This window comes from Penicillium cataractarum (assembly GCF_028827025.1).
Source record: "Penicillium cataractarum strain IBT 29864 chromosome Unknown utg000007l, whole genome shotgun sequence".
NCBI classification, from domain to species: Eukaryota; Fungi; Ascomycota; class Eurotiomycetes; order Eurotiales; family Aspergillaceae; genus Penicillium; species Penicillium cataractarum.
The window spans coordinates 3,305,010-3,326,918 of record NW_026622743.1 but is presented as its reverse complement, the minus strand read 5'-3'; the positions used below and the strand labels follow the sequence as shown (position 1 = coordinate 3,326,918).

At 46.2% G+C, this 21,909-nt stretch overlaps 5 protein-coding genes across 5 annotated transcripts; 3 read left to right on the top strand and 2 right to left on the bottom strand.

Annotated features, from left to right (window-relative positions):
• Positions 1 to 1,534: 1,534 nt before the first annotated feature.
• Positions 1,535 to 3,185, bottom strand: N7496_008739 (oleate hydratase; the record flags this gene model as incomplete). The annotated part of the gene is made up of 2 exons (XM_056701658.1): positions 1,535 to 2,600; positions 2,656 to 3,185. The coding sequence occupies 2 exons, from the start codon at positions 3,183 to 3,185 to the stop codon at positions 1,535 to 1,537; spliced, it is 1,596 nt and encodes a 531-aa protein (XP_056553721.1).
• Positions 3,186 to 7,242: 4,057 nt separating this feature from the next.
• N7496_008738 (FAD-binding oxidoreductase) lies at positions 7,243 to 8,824 on the top strand (the record flags this gene model as incomplete). Its single annotated transcript, XM_056701657.1, has 3 exons — positions 7,243 to 7,380; positions 7,470 to 8,622; positions 8,682 to 8,824. The coding sequence occupies 3 exons, from the start codon at positions 7,243 to 7,245 to the stop codon at positions 8,822 to 8,824; spliced, it is 1,434 nt and encodes a 477-aa protein (XP_056553720.1).
• A 2,279-nt stretch (positions 8,825 to 11,103) lies between these two features.
• Positions 11,104 to 12,163, top strand: N7496_008737 (lactate/malate dehydrogenase family protein; the record flags this gene model as incomplete). Its single annotated transcript, XM_056701656.1, has 3 exons — positions 11,104 to 11,374; positions 11,444 to 11,673; positions 11,726 to 12,163. 3 exons carry the CDS (start codon positions 11,104 to 11,106, stop codon positions 12,161 to 12,163), a joined length of 939 nt encoding a protein of 312 aa, XP_056553719.1.
• A 3,224-nt stretch (positions 12,164 to 15,387) lies between these two features.
• Positions 15,388 to 16,107, top strand: N7496_008736 (uncharacterized protein; the record flags this gene model as incomplete). Its single annotated transcript, XM_056701655.1, has 1 exon — positions 15,388 to 16,107. One exon carries the CDS (start codon positions 15,388 to 15,390, stop codon positions 16,105 to 16,107), a length of 720 nt encoding a protein of 239 aa, XP_056553718.1.
• Positions 16,108 to 19,435: 3,328 nt separating this feature from the next.
• On the bottom strand, positions 19,436 to 21,106 carry N7496_008735 (putative pyridine nucleotide-disulfide oxidoreductase; the record flags this gene model as incomplete). The annotated part of the gene is made up of 1 exon (XM_056701654.1): positions 19,436 to 21,106. One exon carries the CDS (start codon positions 21,104 to 21,106, stop codon positions 19,436 to 19,438), a length of 1,671 nt encoding a protein of 556 aa, XP_056553717.1.
• Positions 21,107 to 21,909: the final 803 nt, after the last annotated feature.

Here is a 21,909-nt window from a genome sequence, read left to right as displayed (position 1 = left end):
GTCGTGGTTATACACACAAGACGATAGTGTGTATAAGGGTAAATACTCAACGTAGTGTCTGAATACACGGTTATGAGCCTATCGGTCGTGCACACTTCTCATGAAGAAGGAGAAGTACCACGATTGTGGAAGAGTACCACCGATCTAGAAGAGAGATCACAAAGGATGATAAACTTGATTCAATTTAACTAGGTAACATAGCAGTATTTATATCACAAGAAACATAGCAAAAGATCACATGATAAATCAACAGAATCAGAGTGTTGAGAGTCTCTTGCTTAGGTAGGCAATCATATGCGAGATCGTTGAGGATCAATCTGTTAGATCTTTATAGAAGAAGATCTATATGTAGAGAGGGGTTATATGAGTGGGTCCTTCGTCATGTGACCCCACAACATCCACATGTTGACAGTAAGTAGTCATATGACCACACAATAACTATCCATATATTAACACTTTATTATTATCTTTATTAAATATTTAAGGAAAAGTCTTAGCGTTAAAGCGGAAAGATATTATTATAAAGGAAAAGTAGGAGATATATTTAATCCCTAATGAAGAGGTAAATTATCACTACTAAGTAAGCTCCCCTACTTATAGGTTAGGTTATCTTAAAGATAAAGTATAAAGTATAAAGTACTTGAAGGTAGTAACTAAGTAATAACATAAGATTAATCGCGAAGAACTGAATATCTAATACGAAATAAGTATCCTTATATATCTAGTCCTTCCTATTGGGTAATAAGTTTCTTTATCATTATAAAATATATAATAGTAGTAATGCAGACTAGTTGATATCTTATTGGTGCACTCAATGATCCACTAGGCAGGTTTTCCGACTCTAAATCATCAGCTAGCCTGATCAAGATAGACCAGAAGTTATAACACCTAACACTACTAACATCGTACTTCTTAGGCAATTCACGGAAATTCTCCGTGATACCACCTTTAGCATTGAATATAATATGCGGGGTGCGTAGGTAGCATTTCATAAGTTAACGGGCTTAAAGAAGTCGATACCTAAGGTGAAGATAAATATGCTTGTTGATGTTTTCGATCTCCTTTCAGAAGCCTGGAGTTAGTTTAAATTTAGAGCTCTGATATCGATTCATCGCTTACTAAAAGGTGTTAGGTCGGATCTTTTTCGACACATATGTTCAGTGGCCATTTATTCTGTTCTTTTTTCTTTCATTCTATCCTTTCTTTTATGGTAACTGAGTCCCTTTTCCAATCATTTACTCGTCTTGGCGGGGCAAGGGAAGCTCAAATAAATGTTTTAGGTTGATTTATCTATTCATACAATAACACGTCTTCGCGGTGAATATGGTCATGTCTTACAATGTACTAGGTAGCAACGAAACGTTCAAGGTATGTTAATTTTAGGAGTGTCAAAAAGTTCCCCCCCCCCCCCCAGCCCAAGCCCAAGTACGATGCTTCATGCAGTCAAGAGAGTTTTTTGGGTTCCAAATGTGCACCATAACCTACTATAACGCATTGAACTTGCTGGAATTGACAGACATAGCTAACTTCACTTTCACAACAACAACTCGAACACCTCCAAAATTTTGTTTTTCCCAACCTTTGGAGGCCCGTGAGGCAGCCCCATCAAGTTGAACACTGCCATCTGCGCTCCTCGGACGCTGTACTCCAAGCTGCAGGCTGCATCACCATGTATTTCAACGTATTGGCCTATAAGACCTAAATTTGTGGTTTCATGAGGGATCACATTTGGTCGGTCATGATGCGAGCGAGACAATAGCATAGATGTCCCTAACGGCATGATGCAAGGAATAGTGATTGACGACGAAAGTAGTGGATCAGTAGGAAAGCCTAAATGAGAAACAATCTCACAGAAAATCTCTTTACCAGAGCATGACACCATTGACTTTTCGATGTATTTCCCTTTTCTTTCCGGATGTAAAGCGTATCCCCAGATCACATGGACAATTTTGGGCTGCGTTGCGAATACTGGCTGATGAGGGACACTGATATTTAGACCCCAAGGACTCTCCATCACGGTGAGCAAGGCACCTGTACCCGGTTTATCCCCGGTCAGCTTGGAGTAATATTTCATGAAGTCAGAATCGCGCAAAGTGATAGTAAAAGTCTCAATCAGTGACTCGCTCAACCGGCTGGAAAAATTTGAAGGATTACCAAACTTGGAAGACTGCTTCTCAAGTTTCTGCCAGAGCGACCACTCTCCATGTTTCAAGCTGTCCGGAGACAGAGAAGGTGGGGGCGGAGATTCCGAGTTAGATCCCGTCTGCATACCCGAAGCCACCGAACCTAACGTCACAATGACAATGTCGATAGGATCCACGGTGATAAGCAATTCGTGTCCGTTTTCCTGTAATACAATTTCTGATATGGTTGTTGGGTCACTGGACGGGTATGATTTCAGGTCAGTGACCATGACGTTGAATCGAAAATCGACCCCTTGCTCCCTTAAGTATGTAGTTATGGGAGTAATTAAGGACTCGTAAAAATTGAAGGGTGTTCTTTCCAGCTCTCGCACATCATTATGAGTGTGCATTTCGGGTAGCCATTTGGTGAGAAGCCTATGGAATTCAACTGCGCTATGCCACTTCTGGAGCAGAAAACTAGAACGGAATTAACTTCAGAAAGGATCGAAATAGGGAGAGCCAAAGAGCTCACGTGGTTGACCACAGAGTCCAAAAGCCTGACTCGAAGAATGTGGTGTCAAACACATCACTAATCTTCTTTGAATCAAAAATCATTTCATTCTCCAGTATAAACCTGATAAGATCCATACGGAGCTTTGCGCCGATCGGGAGTTTATGCGTGTCGACTCTACGCAGTCCCTCCTCGTTTTGTGTGATCGCACGTGTGTGGGCTTTATTCATCGGCCTTGTGTACTGCTCATGCTCCTTTATGGCTTCCCACAGAGTTTTTTCTGGGTGTCCTGGATCGGGTACCATCGTGAGGAGGTTTTTGACACACTCCTCTTGGAAATACGGCTGTGCACCCGTATGGTAAATATATCCATCCTTGGAATTACCAGAAACCTCCATTGCTCCACCGGAAGCATGGTGGACGTCGAGAATGTGGACTTGATCTGCCGGGACTTTGGCTTGCTTGACCAAATGTACAGCAGCCGCGAGCGATGCGACGCCGCTTCCAATCAACCAAGCCTGTACGTTCTTGGGGTCACGTCTGGGAGCCATTTTTGCTTGATAGTTTGAATGAACTTTACCATTTTTTTCCTTTGTCACAATTGGTAAATATATAGCTTCTTGGAGTTGAAAGGGTCGTTGCGCATGACTCCGGTACTCCCAATGAGCCGCGCTTCCCTGTTTTACGTCACGTCATTTCTACGGCAACGGCAACCCCGTGAGCAATCATCTGTTTAATGTCTAGTAGGTCTAGAATCCAACAGGCCTAAAATCCAACAGGCCTAAAATCCATCTGGCCTAGAATCCATCTGGCCTAGAATTCATCTGGCCTAGAATCCATCTGGCCTAGAATCCATCTGGCCTAGAATCCATCTGTCCTAAAATCCATCTCATGATACTTTCTTGAAGAAAGCAATCATGTTACTATTGGAGACTAGAACTTGTCAGAACATCGCATACATCACAACCAGCTTCGCCAGAGGTAGTTCTAGATTAATCTCTAAATTTCAGGTGATGCATAATCTAATGACGTACTACACTTGCAGTAATCATTTGATTACTCCCTTCCATTTCCTGGGCAGGACTATATCTGCCTTAGCGTTTTAGTCTCCACAGGATAAATCTCTTCGCCTCTACAATTTCCTTGGCTTTACAAAAAAAACCATCACGCAATCTATATGTAGAATCACTCCAAATTGTTCTTCTGTCAGTGCAACCGCTCTTTGCGGGACATGGGTACACGAAATGTCGCATCATGCCGAAAAGTCTGAAATTGTAGTTTCAATGCACAGCTGGATCAGAAACGTGACCGGAAATTCCTTTGACTGCCTCGACACGAAAATCAACGTAAGAAAGCATCCTTTCTGGGATTGCTGAAATTATTTGTACATCAAGGCAGATGGGAAGATGAAGCGATATGTGTGCGATTGATTACTCCTAATCTGGATCCGGTCGAATAGATGAATGGTACAGTATAAGTATCAAACTACATTCATCCATAATTTGTCGCATCCCACTGAAGCCAGGAGACTCACTACTGTTGGCCCTGCGGCTTTTTGGCAGTGCAAAGTGACAGCCTCAGAAGCCTTTTATTAGTTCGTGTTGTTCAGTATTTCTGTTGGCAATCTTTAGTCAGAACCCTTTGTCGCTTTCCGTGCATACCACCGACATATTCCCCTAGATATCGGCATATTTTTCATCCAAGATGGTGTTCTGAATGGATATTCATCTTGCCCAAACTTCATTTGTCTAGGCACCTTATATATCTAGGTTGTACTACTGGGGAAAAAGGCATACTGGTACTAGATAGAGACTACAATTTTGCACTTGATGTTTTGGCTTGCCCACAAGCCTTGCCTCGGGTAATTAGTCCAGCGGCGCTGTTCAATTCATGACACTCCCGGGGCTGGGAGAACTATGGGTTCTTTTTAACATTCAGGAAGCCTATATCCAGAGGAAATGCCTCAAAAATCAACAGGTGCCAAAGAGCAAGTGAAGTTCCGATACGGGGCCCAAAAAAGCCCAAGATTGTCCAATATGCAGCTAAGTATCGTAACATACCCAATATTATTAGCTTTCTGAATGAAGACATGGATGTGTGGAAGCACTTGGCTTTGTCTGCGTCCGTAGTCCATTATACACGGCCAATGAAAAGAGGCCTCATGTCCTATTCCACACCTTTTGCTCGGATAGAAACTTGGGTCCCAATTTGCTCAAGTCACGGTAAGCGATCCAGTATTGTCATCTTGATGCTGACATTCTGGTAACCAAAGCATTTATCAACATTGGGAATCAGTTTCGGCCACGTTTGGAAGAAATCTGGTATAGAGAGTTACGCAAACAGTCAGGAAAGAGAAAAGTGCGAAGCAAATATACAATAAGCAGAATATTGCAATCTAGAGGAACTTTCAAGTATTGAAAACCAACACGTGGTTAAAATAATCGCTCTCACCTTATCTTCGTTCCCCCGTTCTGTCTTCCACAGTGGTTCTATTATGAATATGACAAGACCGATAATATAAGACACGATTTCATAGCAGATGATCATCACTGGTGACTGCAGTGTAAACATATAAATCCAATTTACTGCATGTCCACGTTCATGCCTGATAGCCTGGAGGAGGTTCGGCACACCCTCATGCACGTTTCACACATGTCGATGAAAATCCCGAGATAGAACGCAATAAGAACAGAAAAAATGCTGCATATCAATGTACCACGCCAGAATGCCAGAACTGTCTAGTGTGACACAGACGCTTCTGTCCCGTTTACGGAGGTTATTGCCACGGACGCGAGAATAGTTCCCTGTAGGGCCAATATTTAGTGCCCCTATATTTACCTCTCTTGGGACGTACAACTTACCACAATGGTCACCGTGCTGTACTCTGTCTTCCTATTCTTCCGCCAAAGGTTCATGATTGTCACTCGATCCGTGCTGCGCTCGGGCATCAGCAAAATCTGATGAACGGCGACTTTCCAGTTCTACCAAGGAGCCGTTAAATATAGCAAACTGTCCGTAGTGAATTCATGATGCCTGTCATCCTTGCGTTTGATATTAATAACCTTGACACTTCATATACTTTCGGAAACTGTGGAGGCGTACGGAATAGTCACAAATATATGACAAGGGATGTGTTGGTCAGTTCAATTAAATCACGCGCGCCTTTTGGTATGGGCTACGGAGTTTAACTGGTAATATAGGAATCGTCTGCTGGAGAAAAACGTGCTGAACTTCGTGACAGCAAGCCGTGTGCCAGCCTTTAATCTGACCGTGGACGCATAACTAGAAACTAGTCATGACGAACTGAAGGAGTGGCCAAATACCACTAAGACCCTTTTGGGATAGGCGTATTTATCGTCCGCCCAATTCCCCCAGTATTACCGTATCGGCGGCGCGGCGCGTGATAGTGGGAGAGCAAGAAAATGAGGGGTCGAGAAAATAATTTAGTCATGATCTCCAATTTCCAGCTGTACCGTGCAAGTGAGACTGACGGAGAGGCAAGCCAGATGACTAATACTTGTATCGTAGAAAACGCAAAATTCGGGTGATATGACGACTATGGGGCGAGACGCGGCGATTGTAGCAACTATGGTACCATATATATTGGATCAACAGTAATATTGGTAGGAGCCAATCTCCGAATAGCTTCCACTGAAACACTTTGGGCTGGACGATTTCAAAATTCTTTCTTCACCATCTGCTACCCCTTCTAGCCGATGACATCGTTTTCTTGTATACATTTATGATTGGTGACATTAAACCACGTCGCCCGAACTGGCGGTTTGAATAACCCTATCGCTACCACCTATTCTTAGCATTTTACATTGATCAGAAGTCGGAGTAGCAAAAACTCCAGTCGGATGGAAATGCTATCGCTCGAGAGCCGGCTGAACCAAGGTATGAAATGACGCATAGAAGACATGCTCTTGGAAAGGTAGGATAGCGAGAAGTGTTGATATTAGAATTCGAAAATATTCAGCCATCCTGCGCATCACTGAAAGTCGGTACTGTCCTCGATTTGCATCTGCTGTTTCTCAACTTTATTGGTTTATCTGTTGCGAAACCTAGCGGCCAAGCAGCCTGATCATTATAGCTGGCACTCTTTTATATAGCAGACAATGAACAAAGTTGAGGGTAGCGGGCATTTCTGGATCTTTCTCTAGTTTTACAGATGCTGTGAGACTCATACCATATCCTAGAGCAAGGAAATATCGTCTTCCATATTTGCGCTATCCGGTCCTCCTTGGGGAGGCTCGATAGGGCTGAATTGATTTGAGGTCAGTATCGTCATGGCCAAAGTCTTGTGACAACTCACTCGATTGTGGCTTTCCGGATCAAACGATCCGCTAGGTAGATCACCGATTTTTGGACAAATGAATAGGTTTGGTTGCTTTCTTGCCACGACGCACGTTCGTCTGATCACCCAAACGGTGGCCATGGCTAGGCTCAATGTTCGTTGAAATGAAAAAGGATCTCCTGATCGACCACCAGGAGGACTGCAAAGAACAAACGCTCTTATGATGGTGGAGACCCGATTACCATAAAATCTGCGCGGGGTCTCTCCTGTGTGATACGAAGTATTCACATTTCCTTCAACAGTCACTCATCATGCCCTTCTTATCCTACAGGCACGCCGCCCAGCTGCGACAGGAACTCAAGGATACACGTGCGACGGTCGTCACCCCCGAGAAGGAAGACTTCCCTGAGCTTATCCGGCGGTGGAGCGATACCTGCGAGAAAGAAGCTGTATGCCGGCAGTCCACTCCTGTTTCTCCCTTGCCCCAGCCCTAAGAAGCTTCCACCTGCCGTGCTTGTGCTCTGCTAATATCCTCTAGGGTGCGGTCGTGATGGTCACCTCGTCCCACGAGGTCGCGCTCGTCGTCGCCTTCGCGAACCGCCACTACATCCCAATTGCGGTCCAGGGCGGCGGCTATAGCACAAGCGGTGCGTCCTCAACCCACGGAGGAATCGTCATCAACCTATCCGCGATGCACAATGTATTGGTCGATCCAGCGTCGGCAACGATAGCTGTCCAGGGAGGTGCAACCTGGGGAGAGGTCGACCAGGCGGCCGAGCGCGAGGGGCTAGCCGTTGTCGGCTGCACAACGAGCGCTGCGGGGGTCGGAGGCACGACACTGAGCGGCGGCTTCGGCTGGCTCACCGGGCGCCACGGTCTGGTCATCGACAACCTGGTCAGTGTTAAGATGGTGTTGGCTGACGGCCGCGTCGTGACTGCATCCGAGGCCGAGCATCCGGACCTCTTCTGGGCGGTACGGGGTGCCGGCCAGAGCTTTGGTGTGGCCACTGAGTTCGTCCTGCTCGCGCACCGCCAACGCTCACCCATCTTCGGCGGCCTGCTTTACTTTCCCGCTGACCGGCTGGCTGCCGTGATCGAGTTTGCGAACCAGTTCGATGAGCGGGCAACGGGCGACGAGGGTTTATTTTTCGGTTTCACCACGCGGCCGCCCGACCTGCTGTCAACGGTAATTGTCGCTTTGCTGTTTTACAACGGTCCGCGCGTCGCTGCCGAGGCCTTCTTTGCGCCGCTGCTGGCCCTGGGCCCGATCCAGAACGAGACGTGCGAGATGCCGTACCCGAGGATGAACACCATTCTTGGCCCGCTGGCCGCCAGCGGAGCCCGCAAGCGCCTGAGCGGCACAACGGTCAGGCTGCCACTCGATCCCCAGATCGTGCATGAGGTCTACGAAGATTTTGACCGGATCATGCGATCCTACCCGCGCGTCGAAGGCAGCGTGGTGGTCTTTGAGTTGCTGCCGTACGCGCGCGTAAGCCAAGTGCCACTCGACGCGACGGCGTGTGCTAACCGGGGTCCATACCACAACGTGGCGACGATCCTCCGTTGGCATGACCCGGAACTGGACGCCAAGATGGCAAATTTGGAGCGTGCACTGCTGCGCAAGATCCGAGAGCGCGGCGGAGTCGCCAGCATCGCGGGACACGGGGTGGGCATCTATGCTAACTACGCTGGTACTATCAAACCCCTTGGACACATGCACCGGGGTGATTTCCTGTTGACACGCCTCTAGGACACGAAGCTAATGCCCAAGAACTGTTTGGAGACAATCTGCCGCGCCTACAGAAGCTGAAGAAGCAGTACGATCCGAAAAACATGTTTCGAAAGTGGCACAACCTCCTCACTCACTCCCACGAGCCCACGGTGATCTGTTGATCTGTTCTGTGACGCTTTATTCCAGCTCCTTTTCCTGGAGACTCCAAACCTCCACGATAAGTAGCCTGTTCTCCCATAGACCCATTGTCCCATTACGCACATCCCGTGTTATATGGGAGGGTCAAATATCTTAGTCCACACCTTGACCTAATGGTGGACATGTGTGAGGATCGCCGTTCTTTTGTCTCCGGCTTCGACAACTCAATCCTTCAACGATAAAAATCAGCTCACGGGTTGCACACATTTCTGACCTCGGTTTTTTGCCATCCAAAGCCGGACCTTGATTTTCTCTCCACTTTAGTAGGATTTGGAATTAACATCGCCATTTTATAATATTATGGTTATTAGTGCTCTGTAACTTTGCTTTGACTCATTCATTACCTCTCAACTAATCAGCGTTCAGCTATCTGCCTCAGGGGGTACTCCAATACTTAGTGGCATCGGAGATTGGGCCACTCAAGAGGAGTTTGGAATCCTGATATAACGACCTCGAATGAAGTTAGCTGTGAACACCCGCCCTCAACACTACCCTCAATGCTATGTCCTCTCTGCGGGGGTTTGTCTTAGTAGCTTCAAATGGCCAAATACAGTCAGCGTTCGCTAAACGATGCGGTATTCATTTAGCTAGATTAACAAAGTGGCGAACACTTTAAGGGAATTTAGATATACAGTGGTAACTTACCACTAGCAACTGATTGGTCACACTCCGACCACTTTCCCTTTTATGTATCTCTGGACTCAGGTGAGACCCTGGCGTTGCAATCGCCGAGTATCGGCATATTGCCTAGGGGGATTTCAGCAGCGCCCTAATACAGTCTTTACCTTCAATTCCCTGAAACGAAGGAACAGGGTGAAAGGGCTTACAACCCTGCGCAACCTGCCCGCGAACCTTTGCGGTGCTTGCTTTCTTTCCTCGTAAACACCGAAGCCTTCCACGGTGATAACAGCATCAAAGTCGGCAGACGGGAGCGAGTCCATGGACCACATCTGGCCATCACTTAGGGTGTTTCTGTGGTGACTTCAGTCATGATTGGCTCACGGCAATAGGAGGCGACGGTCTTACCAGCGAGAGGTAGGGCCATGCCTTTGGCGGTGGGTATGGTGAGCGCGGTAAGAATAGTCGGGGTTCCGAATGGATCCATATGTAGGTGTTCGGTGTCCCTCCGTGTTCGTCAACCTGCCCGCAAAGTTGAAGGTCAGGTCCAGTTCCGCGGGGTTCAATGAGAGCAAGTCGATCAAACTATTATAGGACCAGTTACCTGTGAGAGGATCGGTCTGTCTGGTGACGGGGAGTTTATCTATCGCGCGAGCTCGATGGCGCAGCCGCCAAGGGTTGGAAGGGTATTTGATCGGTTGAGAAAATGAAGAGTGATGGCAGTTTGCGATCTTTTCCAAAGAAAAAAAACAATAAGGTGGAGCAAAGCGGTGATTGAGAGAAGGAAGGTTACAAAAATAATACAAGGCTTGTTGTTCCCAAGCCCTCTGTTAGCTTCTCTTTTCGACCGAGATCACCTGAAGCAGGCGGTACCAAACACAGCCAGCGACGATGCGACTGACACGACATCATTACACAAATGCAAAAGAATTGTAAAAGAACTGAAAGAGAGGAGTGCTCTAATCTGCGACGAGTTTCTTGACTGACAAGAGACTAGTACTTTTAAGAAGTTCCGAAGCGCACTTGGCCATGAACTTTCAACAATTACGACGAACAAACCTGGAAATGAATCGTGCGCCATCAATTGCAGGGGGCGTGGCATTATAGGAAATAGGAACTAGAATGACGACGATCCTTAAATCGGATGCGATTAATTTCTATGTAAATAGCTGTTAAATAGGTAGTAATATTAATTTGATTTCAGTCGGTCGCTCTCGGCTGCCAGCTTGGGTACGTCATGAGAGTATCACGAGGATCGGTGGTATGATTCCGAGGTCAGTGTCTAGAAGAGTCTAGACACTAGTTGTCGCTAGGTCCGCTAGCTGTCGGGCCATGCAGACAAATTGTCAGTGCAGGTCATCTCGTCATAACCTCCAGCTGACTTGCAGAAATACGAGTGCCATCTTCAGAACGCAGAACTTTTTCTGCCACTTGGCGCGATCCCCATGGAGCTCAACCGTACGGAAGTAATCTACACAGTGAAATACTAGGTTTTCTCATCATACCAGAAGAAAGTCCAAAGAATCGTTTGAATCACACCAATCTACGCCACACATGCACGGCTGATAAATATATCCGACGTGTCTCCCTGCGAAGTGGGAGATCATCATCACAGGTCGGCGAAATGTCATCTCACGGAAAGCCGATTTCTCGGATCGCGATTATCGGCGTCGGCCAAGTCGGCACCGCTGCCGCTTACGCGATTATTCTTCATTCACTCGCCAGTGAACTGCTCTTAGTTGACATCAAAACCCATTTAAGGAACGGCCAGGTCAACGATCTGTCCGATGTGAGCTACAGCTGCAACAGCAAAACAAGTGTGCGAGCGGCCACCCACCAGGAGGCCCGCGATAGCGATATTGTGGTTATTACCGCGGGGTCAAATTATTCCACAGGTAAGAAATCACATAGGGGAAGGCTCGCCGGACGCAATTTTAATCACATGAGATCTAATAGCCACGTAGGCGAAACCAGCACTCAGCACATTTACCAAAAGGTCTCGATTATTCGAAGCATCATCAATGAAATGAGGCCATTTAGATCAGACACCATTCTCCTCGTCGTTGCGAACCCTGTCGACCTTCTCACATCGCTCGCGCATAAGCTCTCCGATCTACCAGCTTCCCAGGTTTTGGGCTCTGGAACCTTCCTCGATTCGGTGCGAATTCGTAATCTATTAGCAGAAACAACTGGGGTACGTGCACAGTTTGTCTATTCTGGCTATGGAATGGCTGATTTAAGGCTAGGTCGCGGCCAACTCCATAGATATATACGTAGTGGGCGTACATGGGGACTCGCAGGTTGTGGCATGGTCAGATGCAACAATCGCGGGCATCCCAATCAACGAATCGCTCCCGCTCAGCACTTTGAACCGCGACGAGCTTTCCAGTGAGTGCAAAAAAAGATCGCGGATAATAATCCAGGAGAAAGGTTCAACACCTCTCGGAATTGGATCCATAATATATAGCATCTGCTCTTCTATCCTGTTCGACAAACGAAACGTTCGTCCCATCAGTCATTTCCAGCCCGAGTGGGGTTGTTGTTTCAGCTTGCCTGTCATCCTCGGGAGAGCAGGAATCATCAAAAAAATTCAGATGCCGTTTAATAACGACGAGAGGGCTGCTTTAGATGAGTCAGTGAAGGACCTGAGGACCAAGTTTGAGAGGATCAATGAAGATCAGTAGGTATGTAATCAGGATCAAGGCGAGGCCGAAAATTGCAGCGAGAGATACCGGAGTACATGTTCTGGCAGACATTCATTATGGTTAGTCTTGATTTCTTTCATGTTGTATTGAACAAGCTTGGGTTGATATGATGTTCCTGAATTCATGATTACCGTACTTTGTCCCTTCCGATATGCCATCAAATCTGTATTTGAATATAATATTTCTACTTGGAATATTCAACCATAACCGATGAGTTCCAAGTAGCGACGTGAGGGTTGTGAAGGCGGACCGACCTGAACATGTCGTGCTCATAGGCTTACAGGCGTCCAACAAAAACATTTATATGCATTTTATTCTACTAAGAGAGATTTAGCGCCTCATTCCTTTGGTCTGTATCCCATTAGACCGCGAGTGTGATATTGTTTGCAAACATAAAGTGCTTCTTCATAAGTTAGGCGCCCCAGCCAATTTTGAATACCTCTTTACCGGTCTATCGCACATCGATATATTATGCTATAATTACGCTGAACGAGGTTCGGGCATGCTATAGAGTTCCATCTAATCGAATCTCGCTAGGGCTGTATAAGAACGTCACACTCTCTACAGTATATAAGGCTTTGATAAGAAGGCGTAGTGCGAAACTAACTTACATAACAAGAGCACAAACGGTAATTTCATTGTATTTAGCTCAAGCATGATCTATACAGTGGCGTAATAAAGTTTGTGACCCCCTAATCGACGGCACTGGGATGGTATTCGGATGCGGGCCAGGAAGGAAATCTTAGAGCTCAAGCGGACCTCCCTAGAGACGGCGGCATAATTTCTTTTGACTGGGGTACAGAGTGAGTACCACAACCAGTGTTTTTGAATATATCTTACTGAAATTGCTTTTTAGTAAGGCTAGATATCCGAATGAAGTAAGCCGAATCTCGGTCACTATCAGAAGGGACTTACGGTAGAAAATGTTATGAACAACCAAGACAGCTTAAAGAGAATAGTCCGTAGCGATCTGGGTGTTAAGATGAAAGTGATTATATTAAGTTAACTTAACCTTGTCGGAGGTGCGACTTATCTATTTACATATCTCTTAGTAGTCCCTACTATAGGCTTTGACCACCGTGATACTCAACAAATACCCAAAAATCTTAAGAATTTGTATTCATACCGACCCTTATCTTATCAGCAATTAGGTTAAGATTCTCACTTACCAGGTATCCGTTTCTTCTTCCGATGATTTACAGAGGATTTCGAAAACAAAACTGTAATTGCGATGAATCATATAGTGAATAAAGGAATAAAAAGAGGGGGAGGCGGCAGAATTAGCAGAGATTTTCACGCAAGCAGCCTCGAGACCTTTTTATCTTACTATAGTACTTATACGCTCTGTGTAGTACTGTACCGCCTAATAGCAAGGATTTTGTATCTACAGAGGTTATCTATGAATCGTCTTCTTTAATTCCATATCACGGGGTCTTTTATCTTGAATACCGGAACTATAAAGGTCGAGAGTTCAAACCCACCTCTCGGGGATCTCGGGTGTGAAGGGGCTGAAGTAAGACTTGATTCAATCTGACTAGGCCAACATGCTGTTTACAAAAAGCTTAAGGAGAAGAAGTTTATCCCGTGCGTTCCCCACGTCAACATGCCAAGGTCTCGTGATACACGTGACCTATATCGGGCACTGGCCCGTGACATCGGGCACCACGGCGACGAGATAGTCGGTGAGTGATAATATATATTATCCTTGTTAAGCTAGAGCAGATCGACTAGATAATCTTTAGCTCTCTTCATATTAAATAGCCTAGTTAGAGGCCAGGCTTATAGACCTGCAAGAAACATTCTTATTCCTATTCCTCTTCTTACTCAATAGGACTTGGTCACTTTGATATCTCCCTTCTTCCTACCCAGTTAATCGCTCCCTTCCTGTATATAGCCCTTAACATCCCACCACGAGGAGGTAGAAACATAGCCCACTCATTCTATCTCATATACGTAGTGTAATTATTATACTACCCTGGATATGAGCTCCAACTTTGAATAGCATTCTTTTTCACCCACACCCAGCGTTAAACAGTTGCATATGTATAAACTCCAGAAAGGTATTGCGTCTCCGTGGGTTAGGGGATAATGATAGTTAGCCTAGAGCGACTAGGGAACAGCGACAGATCCTTAGATACGTGATTTTCTTAAAACATCCGTCATTTCTCTGATCCAAAGCAAGACCGGTTAACAGGAGCAATTTTACTTGGAATATTCCTACTCTTTCATTCAGCCAAATTTCTCACATCGGGGCATCCCTTTGCTGTACTTTAGGTTCTATTGATATTTTTCAAGAGGATAAGGAAGGATACATATCAAACCAATACCAAGCGGTTCATGCTGGTCAGGATGTCGGGGTGCTGTCCCGAGTAGCTGCGTGCGAGTCTCTACCACTTACACCCCCTAGTTCTTCCGCTTCCTCCCATGGGCCCTGATTAATACTAGGTTGTCTATGCTGGTCACAGTGGAGAGATGTTCTGGCTCTAGTACGTGAGAACGTAGTTGTAATTCTTTGCTCTGGAGCCCTTCTGCTTCCTACCATAGTTCCTGTGCTCGGTAGGACGATGCTAGGTTTTTAATGGTGGTGAGAGTGTCAGGATGCTCTTGCCTTAGAACCTTGTGCGTCTCCATCACGTGGACCTGAAAATCGCTCCGTATAGAGTAGAATGTCCCCTGGCCCCTAGTAGTCTGATTGCCCCATAGGCAGTCCTCTTTGTCGGACGAAGGACAGATGCAAGCTACTGGCACTTCTACTAACGAATAAATTCACAGATATAATACCGAGTCTAGAATTCTCATGACATGCGACGCGGGAAAACCGGGTCTGGCAGGCCCAGCCACATTCTTCAAGTGTCATGGCCGTAAATAGATCGAATGGGGTGATACCGCACGGCAGCCACCTCCTCATTGACCGAGGTTGAGGTAACCTTAACGCGCCAATTATATTGCTCCTACTCTGGTTCAATTCAAATACTGAAATTTTCTCTGGCAAGCCTCTCCCTGCGATGATGCGATGACAACCCTCGGGAAAGCACCTGGATGGAACACTCCCCTCTTCAAGACGACGCAAGACAAGAGACACACAAACCAAGCAGCAACCCACTAACCGGTGAGGTCGCGTCGGCAAAAACAAACAAGCCATCATGAGAGCCAATTCAACAAAAGGAAGTCTCCATTTGCCAGAATTCACGACGACCAAAGTCATGGTGAAACAGGAAGATGACCCTTTGCCTGCGGTAAATCATGAGAGCCTAAAATTCGATGATGACGCCATTGGAACAGGTCCTCATCATGATCACACATATGCCTTCAAGACCCTTGAGAAAGGCATCATTTACTTTTTCTATCGATCTCGAGTTGATGTCGGTAGTACTGGCACATGTGGAGTTAATGATGTTGCAAGGACCTTTATTGTTCTGCGCCCTAGCCCGTGCAAGGAAATATTAGATCAAAAAGATGCCCTGTACAGATTTGGCGACAGGTTTCGACTAATAGTTGTCCCAAAAAAGGTCCTTCCACAAACTCCTTACATGAGAGAGATGGGCTTTGTGGAAAAGGCTGGGATAACCCTGGAAGAACTTCGCGGTTCATTCATCGCTGGACTGAATTATGAGACCCAGACTCGCGGCACGAGGACTATACCTGACGCAAGACTGTACGCGAGAGGCGTCTATTCCATAACTTCAGCACAACATGGCTCCTATCTGAACTATTTGCTCACGGACCCTGAGCATATCGGTCCTGTCCAGACGGACTTTGGCCTTCAAAAGCGAGGAAGGTGGCTTGTGCAATCAAAGAATCCAAATGCTAGCAGTCCCCTATCCGTCAATCTTCCTCACAAGCCAAAATATCCTAAAAGGTACGTTATCGATCTTCACGACGGCATCACCACTCTCCATCCCTCCGTACTCATCATCCACTGACGGTGAAGATTCAGTTTCGATGAAATATTCGGCAACTACCGCTGGGTGGCGTTGCAACCTAAATTGATTGATTACCCCAGTGCTCAGTTCCTCCTTATCGGGCAAAACGTTCGACAAGTCTCCTTTAATATACCTGTGGTTAAGCAGGAATCCATAGAGACCCCAGATAAGCAGATAGAGGAACTAGTCCATTGGAGTGATGAGATGCAAAAGGCACAGCCAGGTAATTTCTTCCTCAAAAGTCGTGGATCTGTGGCCATCATAGGTAATTGGAACTCGCTAATCGCTCCCAATCAGGATATGACTTGATCTCCGGATATCTGGGCTTGGAGACTGATCATCACCTTAATATTTCCACGATGTGGGATCAACGATAGTCCTATGTTATTTATATGTCTCTTTTTGCTGCCACATTTTCGGGCATTGCGGACTTCTTTGCCTTTGGTGCTGTATGATAGTAAGGACGATAACTCAATTCGGAAGGCTTATATGGAAAACGCTTCCGAATTCGTGTGTCTTGATGCTGCCGGTGCCTGTTAATTTGTGATCGACATGCCAGGTATTTCTCCAGCACAAATTGTACGCCCTAATGCACTGGAATCTCACGCTTTAAGTACGGCCACAATTAATCAAGGGCCCTTATAGCCGACTAGGTCGTTGATAACCCTCTACGGGTCAATTACCATAGCCCTACTAGATTAAAGCTAAGCTTAATTGTAGATGGCTTAAAGGTTTTGATTCGAATCTAGTGAAATACACTAAGGAAGTCATCTTTAGTGATCTTATTGTAGTAAGCCACAGTTGCATCGAACTCGCTATGCTACTGCTTATAAGCACTAAATCCTCCTATATCAAATGGTTGAAGAAGATAGTTTAAATATGGCAGTAAGAAGGAGAGAATAATCTGTTGATCTTCACAGAACTTAAGGAATTCGTAAGATGCAAGTTAATTGATCGCATATTAACATACGATAGATGCCCCTGTAAGATATTTTGGTAGTCTGATAAAATAGATGTTGTCCACTGTACGGCAAGAAATTATTCATATAGCCCGTTTCGGTGATCGCAAGGCCCTCATCGGTAGCAATATCGAACTAGCGGCGTAGTAGGAACTTCACGCTTAGTATCACTACTAATGCAACCGCAACACCCGTGGCAGAGATAGTTTCAACCATGTTCGCATAGACGCGATTGCTATTAAAACAACTAGAGAGAAACACGCTTTAGCTCGCGTGTAATGATCCACTGATCTGTACCTACTCTAATATTGAACCATAAGAGCCACAAGTGCCTAGATAATCTGAATCAAAAAAAATGAGCTTAGTTCTTCGACCAACCCCAGTCTCCAAAGAAGTTGGTAAGATGCTGCATAATCTTAGTCTTTGGACCAGTAGCCGCAGAGGCCTTCCGTACTGCCCGGGATGAATGTGTGATATTCCTACTCCGGGAATTTATCTTATTTAATTCCTAACCTCCCCTTGCATTTAGTACCAGAAGCACAGGAGAATATACTAGATTTGCCCCGAACAACCTTTGAAACCATGGTTCGTAGGTTGGCCGCGTAATAGGAATAGGGGAGATACTGTGGGTGGGCTGATAGCACTCGGCCGGTAAATTTCCAGAGAAATACGGTCAATCGCTTGGCTAATAGCGTCTATCTGTTTGGTTCTACCAGAACTGTTGAGCTATGATGTCCGCGACCAACCAAGGGCCCATGGGCCATTCAGCTGCCTGAATAATTAGGAACACCATAGGCTTAATGGAGCTATGGGGTGAAGAAATCCTAATTGAATCGTTCAAAACATCAGGCCGCTAAAAGTTGAGTCGAAGTCAGGAGGCAACAAGATGGTAGAAGCGATCAAATTATGGCAGTGAGAATACGCGAGGTTAACCCTGACAGACTCATTGTCCATGTTGGCCTATTTCAGTTTGATAATTAACGCAACACTTCTGTAACCGAGTAGTTCATTGGGCGAGGTTTTTCGCTGTCCTGAACAGTTTCAAACGAAAGATTCCCAATCCTGCTAGGAGGCAAATGCCACGGCTTGTACGAGGGCGGCCATAACCCACTCTTTCGGCGGTGTGAACTTTCTCGCCTCATCTTTCTAATTGGATCAGGCCACATCTTTTGCTACGGTGCTGCTTGATTCTAGCCCGGCCTATATGACTGTATAGGAAATCAGCTTCATCACTAGGGGGTCTGGGGAGTAAAAATAGTCGCCGTGTGATCTCTCTCGCCGGTCGGGAGACTGGTCAGCCCACGGCCTAGGCCCTCGACCTTCGAGCCTCACACCAGACCAGACCTACCAGCACTCCTCGTACACGTCGGAGACGTCGGAGACCCCGAAATACAACCTTGAGTGATATTTTTCGTGTCCGACTGCGTTGTGATTCTTGTAGCTCGCTAGGCATTAGCGCTCTCCATTTCTTTCATAGTAAAGGTCTGGATCTCAAGTATATCTGTTGGAGATTCCACCCGAGCAGATCTAATGCGAGAGAGTTGAATTGCCAATTCATTATTATTACCAGTTTAAGGTGGACATGTCAGACAATCGGTTCACATATATGTCTGCGGGCGCTCTCGCCTCACGCAGAATTATCGAGCAGTCCTCATACGCAACCACCCCAAGTCGGTCCCCAGGCGATGCCACCCCAGCATGCGGGGAATCAATATACAAACGTGATTTAGGTGAAGAAAACATCAAGAAAGTCGATTCAATCCTAGAGACAGAACGAACTATCGACGGCAAGAACGCCAAGTTGCAGAACGACAAAACTACATTTACCGGCGAAAGCCCAAAAAATGAGCTACCGGCTTGTCACATCCTCAAAATGATACCGCCAAAATCGGAACCATTGGATCAGTCGATAGCGAAAACCGCCGAAGGGGAGCGTGTGTCTCGGTAGATCAAATCGTCTTTGGGCGTTTTCTGAGCGGCTGTGCATAGCAATTCCGCCACCGTCTCAACAAATAAGAATATAGCTTGGATTCTGCATTTTGGCGTCGCACCACTGTATTATTCCATGTTTTCCTTTTTTTTAATGATGTTTAATTCAGCACTGGACACACTTGACGTAATTTGTATGTCTCAACCCTGACTAATTCCTTGTTATTTCCAGTAACAACGGAGGTTTCCCTTCACTCAGAGCTAATCAGGAGTCCGATCAAATGATATGATTAGATACAATGTCTCTTAAACAGGCAGCTTTGCCCTCTATTAGCCCGTGGAGAGTAAAGGGGGCTGAATTTTTATGGAGATGGTAATTCATTAAAACCAGCTCTGTATTACGTTAAGAGAGAATGTAATCACTGCGGACTAAAGCGATTTCAACCCTGTTTCCCAGATAAAACACTAGATCTTGACCCACCTTCAAGGAACAACTTAAAACCTCCGTCTAGATTGAAGACCTCATAGCCCAGCTGGATCAGAATTCGGTAAGCAAGGTAGCCATGATAGCCGACGCGGGAGTAGACAACAGCAGGTCGCGTCTTGTCGATGGAGGATAAATTATGGCGCAGTGCGTCGATTGGAATATGGACAGCCGACCGAATATGACCTTGAGAAAAACTTTCGGGAGACCGTACGTCAATAATCTGCCAGTCATCTAGGTGGTCGTCCAATTGACTAGCCGTGATAGTATGCAGATCCCCTCTGAGTAGGTTACCTGCGACCATGCTCACGACGTTCACCGGATCTCTTGCTGAACCATATTCGGGGGCATATGAGAGCTCCAGGTTTTCTAGGTCAAAAACGGTTAGGCCGCTTTGTAAAGCAACGGACAACACATCAATTCGTTGATCTACCCCTGTTCGGCCAATAATCTGAGCGCTCAGCAGAATACCACTAACAGGCTGAAAGGCTAATCTTAGGGTTATCTGCTGGGCTGACGGATAATAGCCCACGCGGTCAGGCACGTGAACTGTCACGAACAGAGGATAATACCCGGCTTGTTTGAGCTTCTCCACTGATGGCCCGACAATAGCTGCAGTTAAGTTGTGGACTTTGCAGGTGAAGATTCCTATGTGACCACGGTAAGGGGTCGCACGTTTCATTATATGATCAACTGCTAGCCGGCCTTGTAGGCTCGCTGTACCGCCGAGGGGTAAATGATTCGATATTCGTAGGCCGGAATTAGTTATCTCTGTCATATCACCGACCGCATAAATATCAGGGTCATTCGTCTGCATGAATTCGTTCACAATGACACCATCATTATATGCGAGGCCCGAAGCTTTAGCGATCTCCGTTCGAGGAGTCAGATCAGTCGCTACGATGACAAGATCGGCAGGAATGCTGGACTCGTTGGCAAGGGTAACAAAAATGCCATCTTCGGTAACTCCTATGCCGATACGCTGGATCTTTGCGCCTAGATGGATCTGAATTCCATTCTTAACGAGTTCCGATAATATCACATTGGCGATATCAGAGTCAAAGTCCTGACAAAGGCGAGGTTGGCACTGTATAATGCTCAATTGAAGTCCGAACTGATAAAGGCTTTCCACGGCCTTCAGAGCAATATACCCGCCACCAATGACTGCAGCTGAGCGACAATGGTGGGTAGAGACATAGTCTCTGATCTTATGAAGATCCAACATAGTCCGGAACGGGAAAACGTTCTCATTCTCAATGCCCGGTACTTGGGGGGACTTGAGATAAGCCCCTTGGGCGAGGATCAATTTATCATAGGACAGCCGATATGTTTCGTTCGTTTTCGATCCTTTGAGTTGTATAGAGTGTTCCTCCTTTGCGATGCTGATCAGTTTACTGTTTTCTCGCACGTCGATGTTGAATCTCTCCTTCATTCCCACTGCAGACTGGTGTATAAGGAAAGTGTCGGTTTCAATCACACCTCCTACCGACGACGGCAGCCCAGAATTGGCGTAGCCTAAGCGGTCACCTTCCTCAATCAACGTGATGCATGCATTCTCATTCAGACGTCGCGCCCGAAGGGCCGCTGACATTCCGCCGGTTGCTCCACCGATGATTATTATGTTCATTGACGGCATAGCTTGTTTCATATCGTACTAATCCTCCGAATCGGCAGTCTTCAGCTTGGTATCAGGGTCGAACAGTCTTTATATACAAGTTCTATGGGTCGGGATGGGTTGCCATTGATTGTCCATTCATCATCATGAGGTAAGGACCCGCGCTAGAAGACAGCGCCCGAACGTGGGGAGCACATAGCCACGGTCCATACTATGCTTTTAGCGCTAGGACTTTTATTTGTACAGGTGACCCCAAGATGTCCGGTTCGACCCGTTTAATCATGTTACTATCTTTAGTCTAGTTTTGGTCTTGGCTTACACGGAAGATGAGATCAACATTTTTAATTGCTTGTTAAACTTGGTAAAAAGCAATTACTTCAATTTTTGAGGGATGCTTTAGCTAGTCGTACACTTTCGAGCTCATGACCTACCACAACGATCACGAAATAATTCTCCATATTGCTTCCTATCCGCTTTGCAGCTGAGAAGACCAAGCTTATCCACCTCACCAGGAGAAGAAGCGGAGCAATTGCAGGGGCAAGTAGTTATGAATGGGACGACAGTCAAACCATCCCCCACAGCCAAATTACAGGGTGTGATCTTCGACCACGAGTTACGGTGGAAGGAGCACGTACAGCAAGCCATTAAACGTGCCACTAAGGTGGCTATCGCCCTGGCTGGACTGCGACATCTGCGCCCAGAACAGATGCGACAAATCTACCAAGAATGCGTCACTTCCCAATGAAGCCTCGCCACCGCAGTTCCCACTGCTGGAATATTGGGGTGCTGAGGACATTAGAGCAGGATTAGTCGGT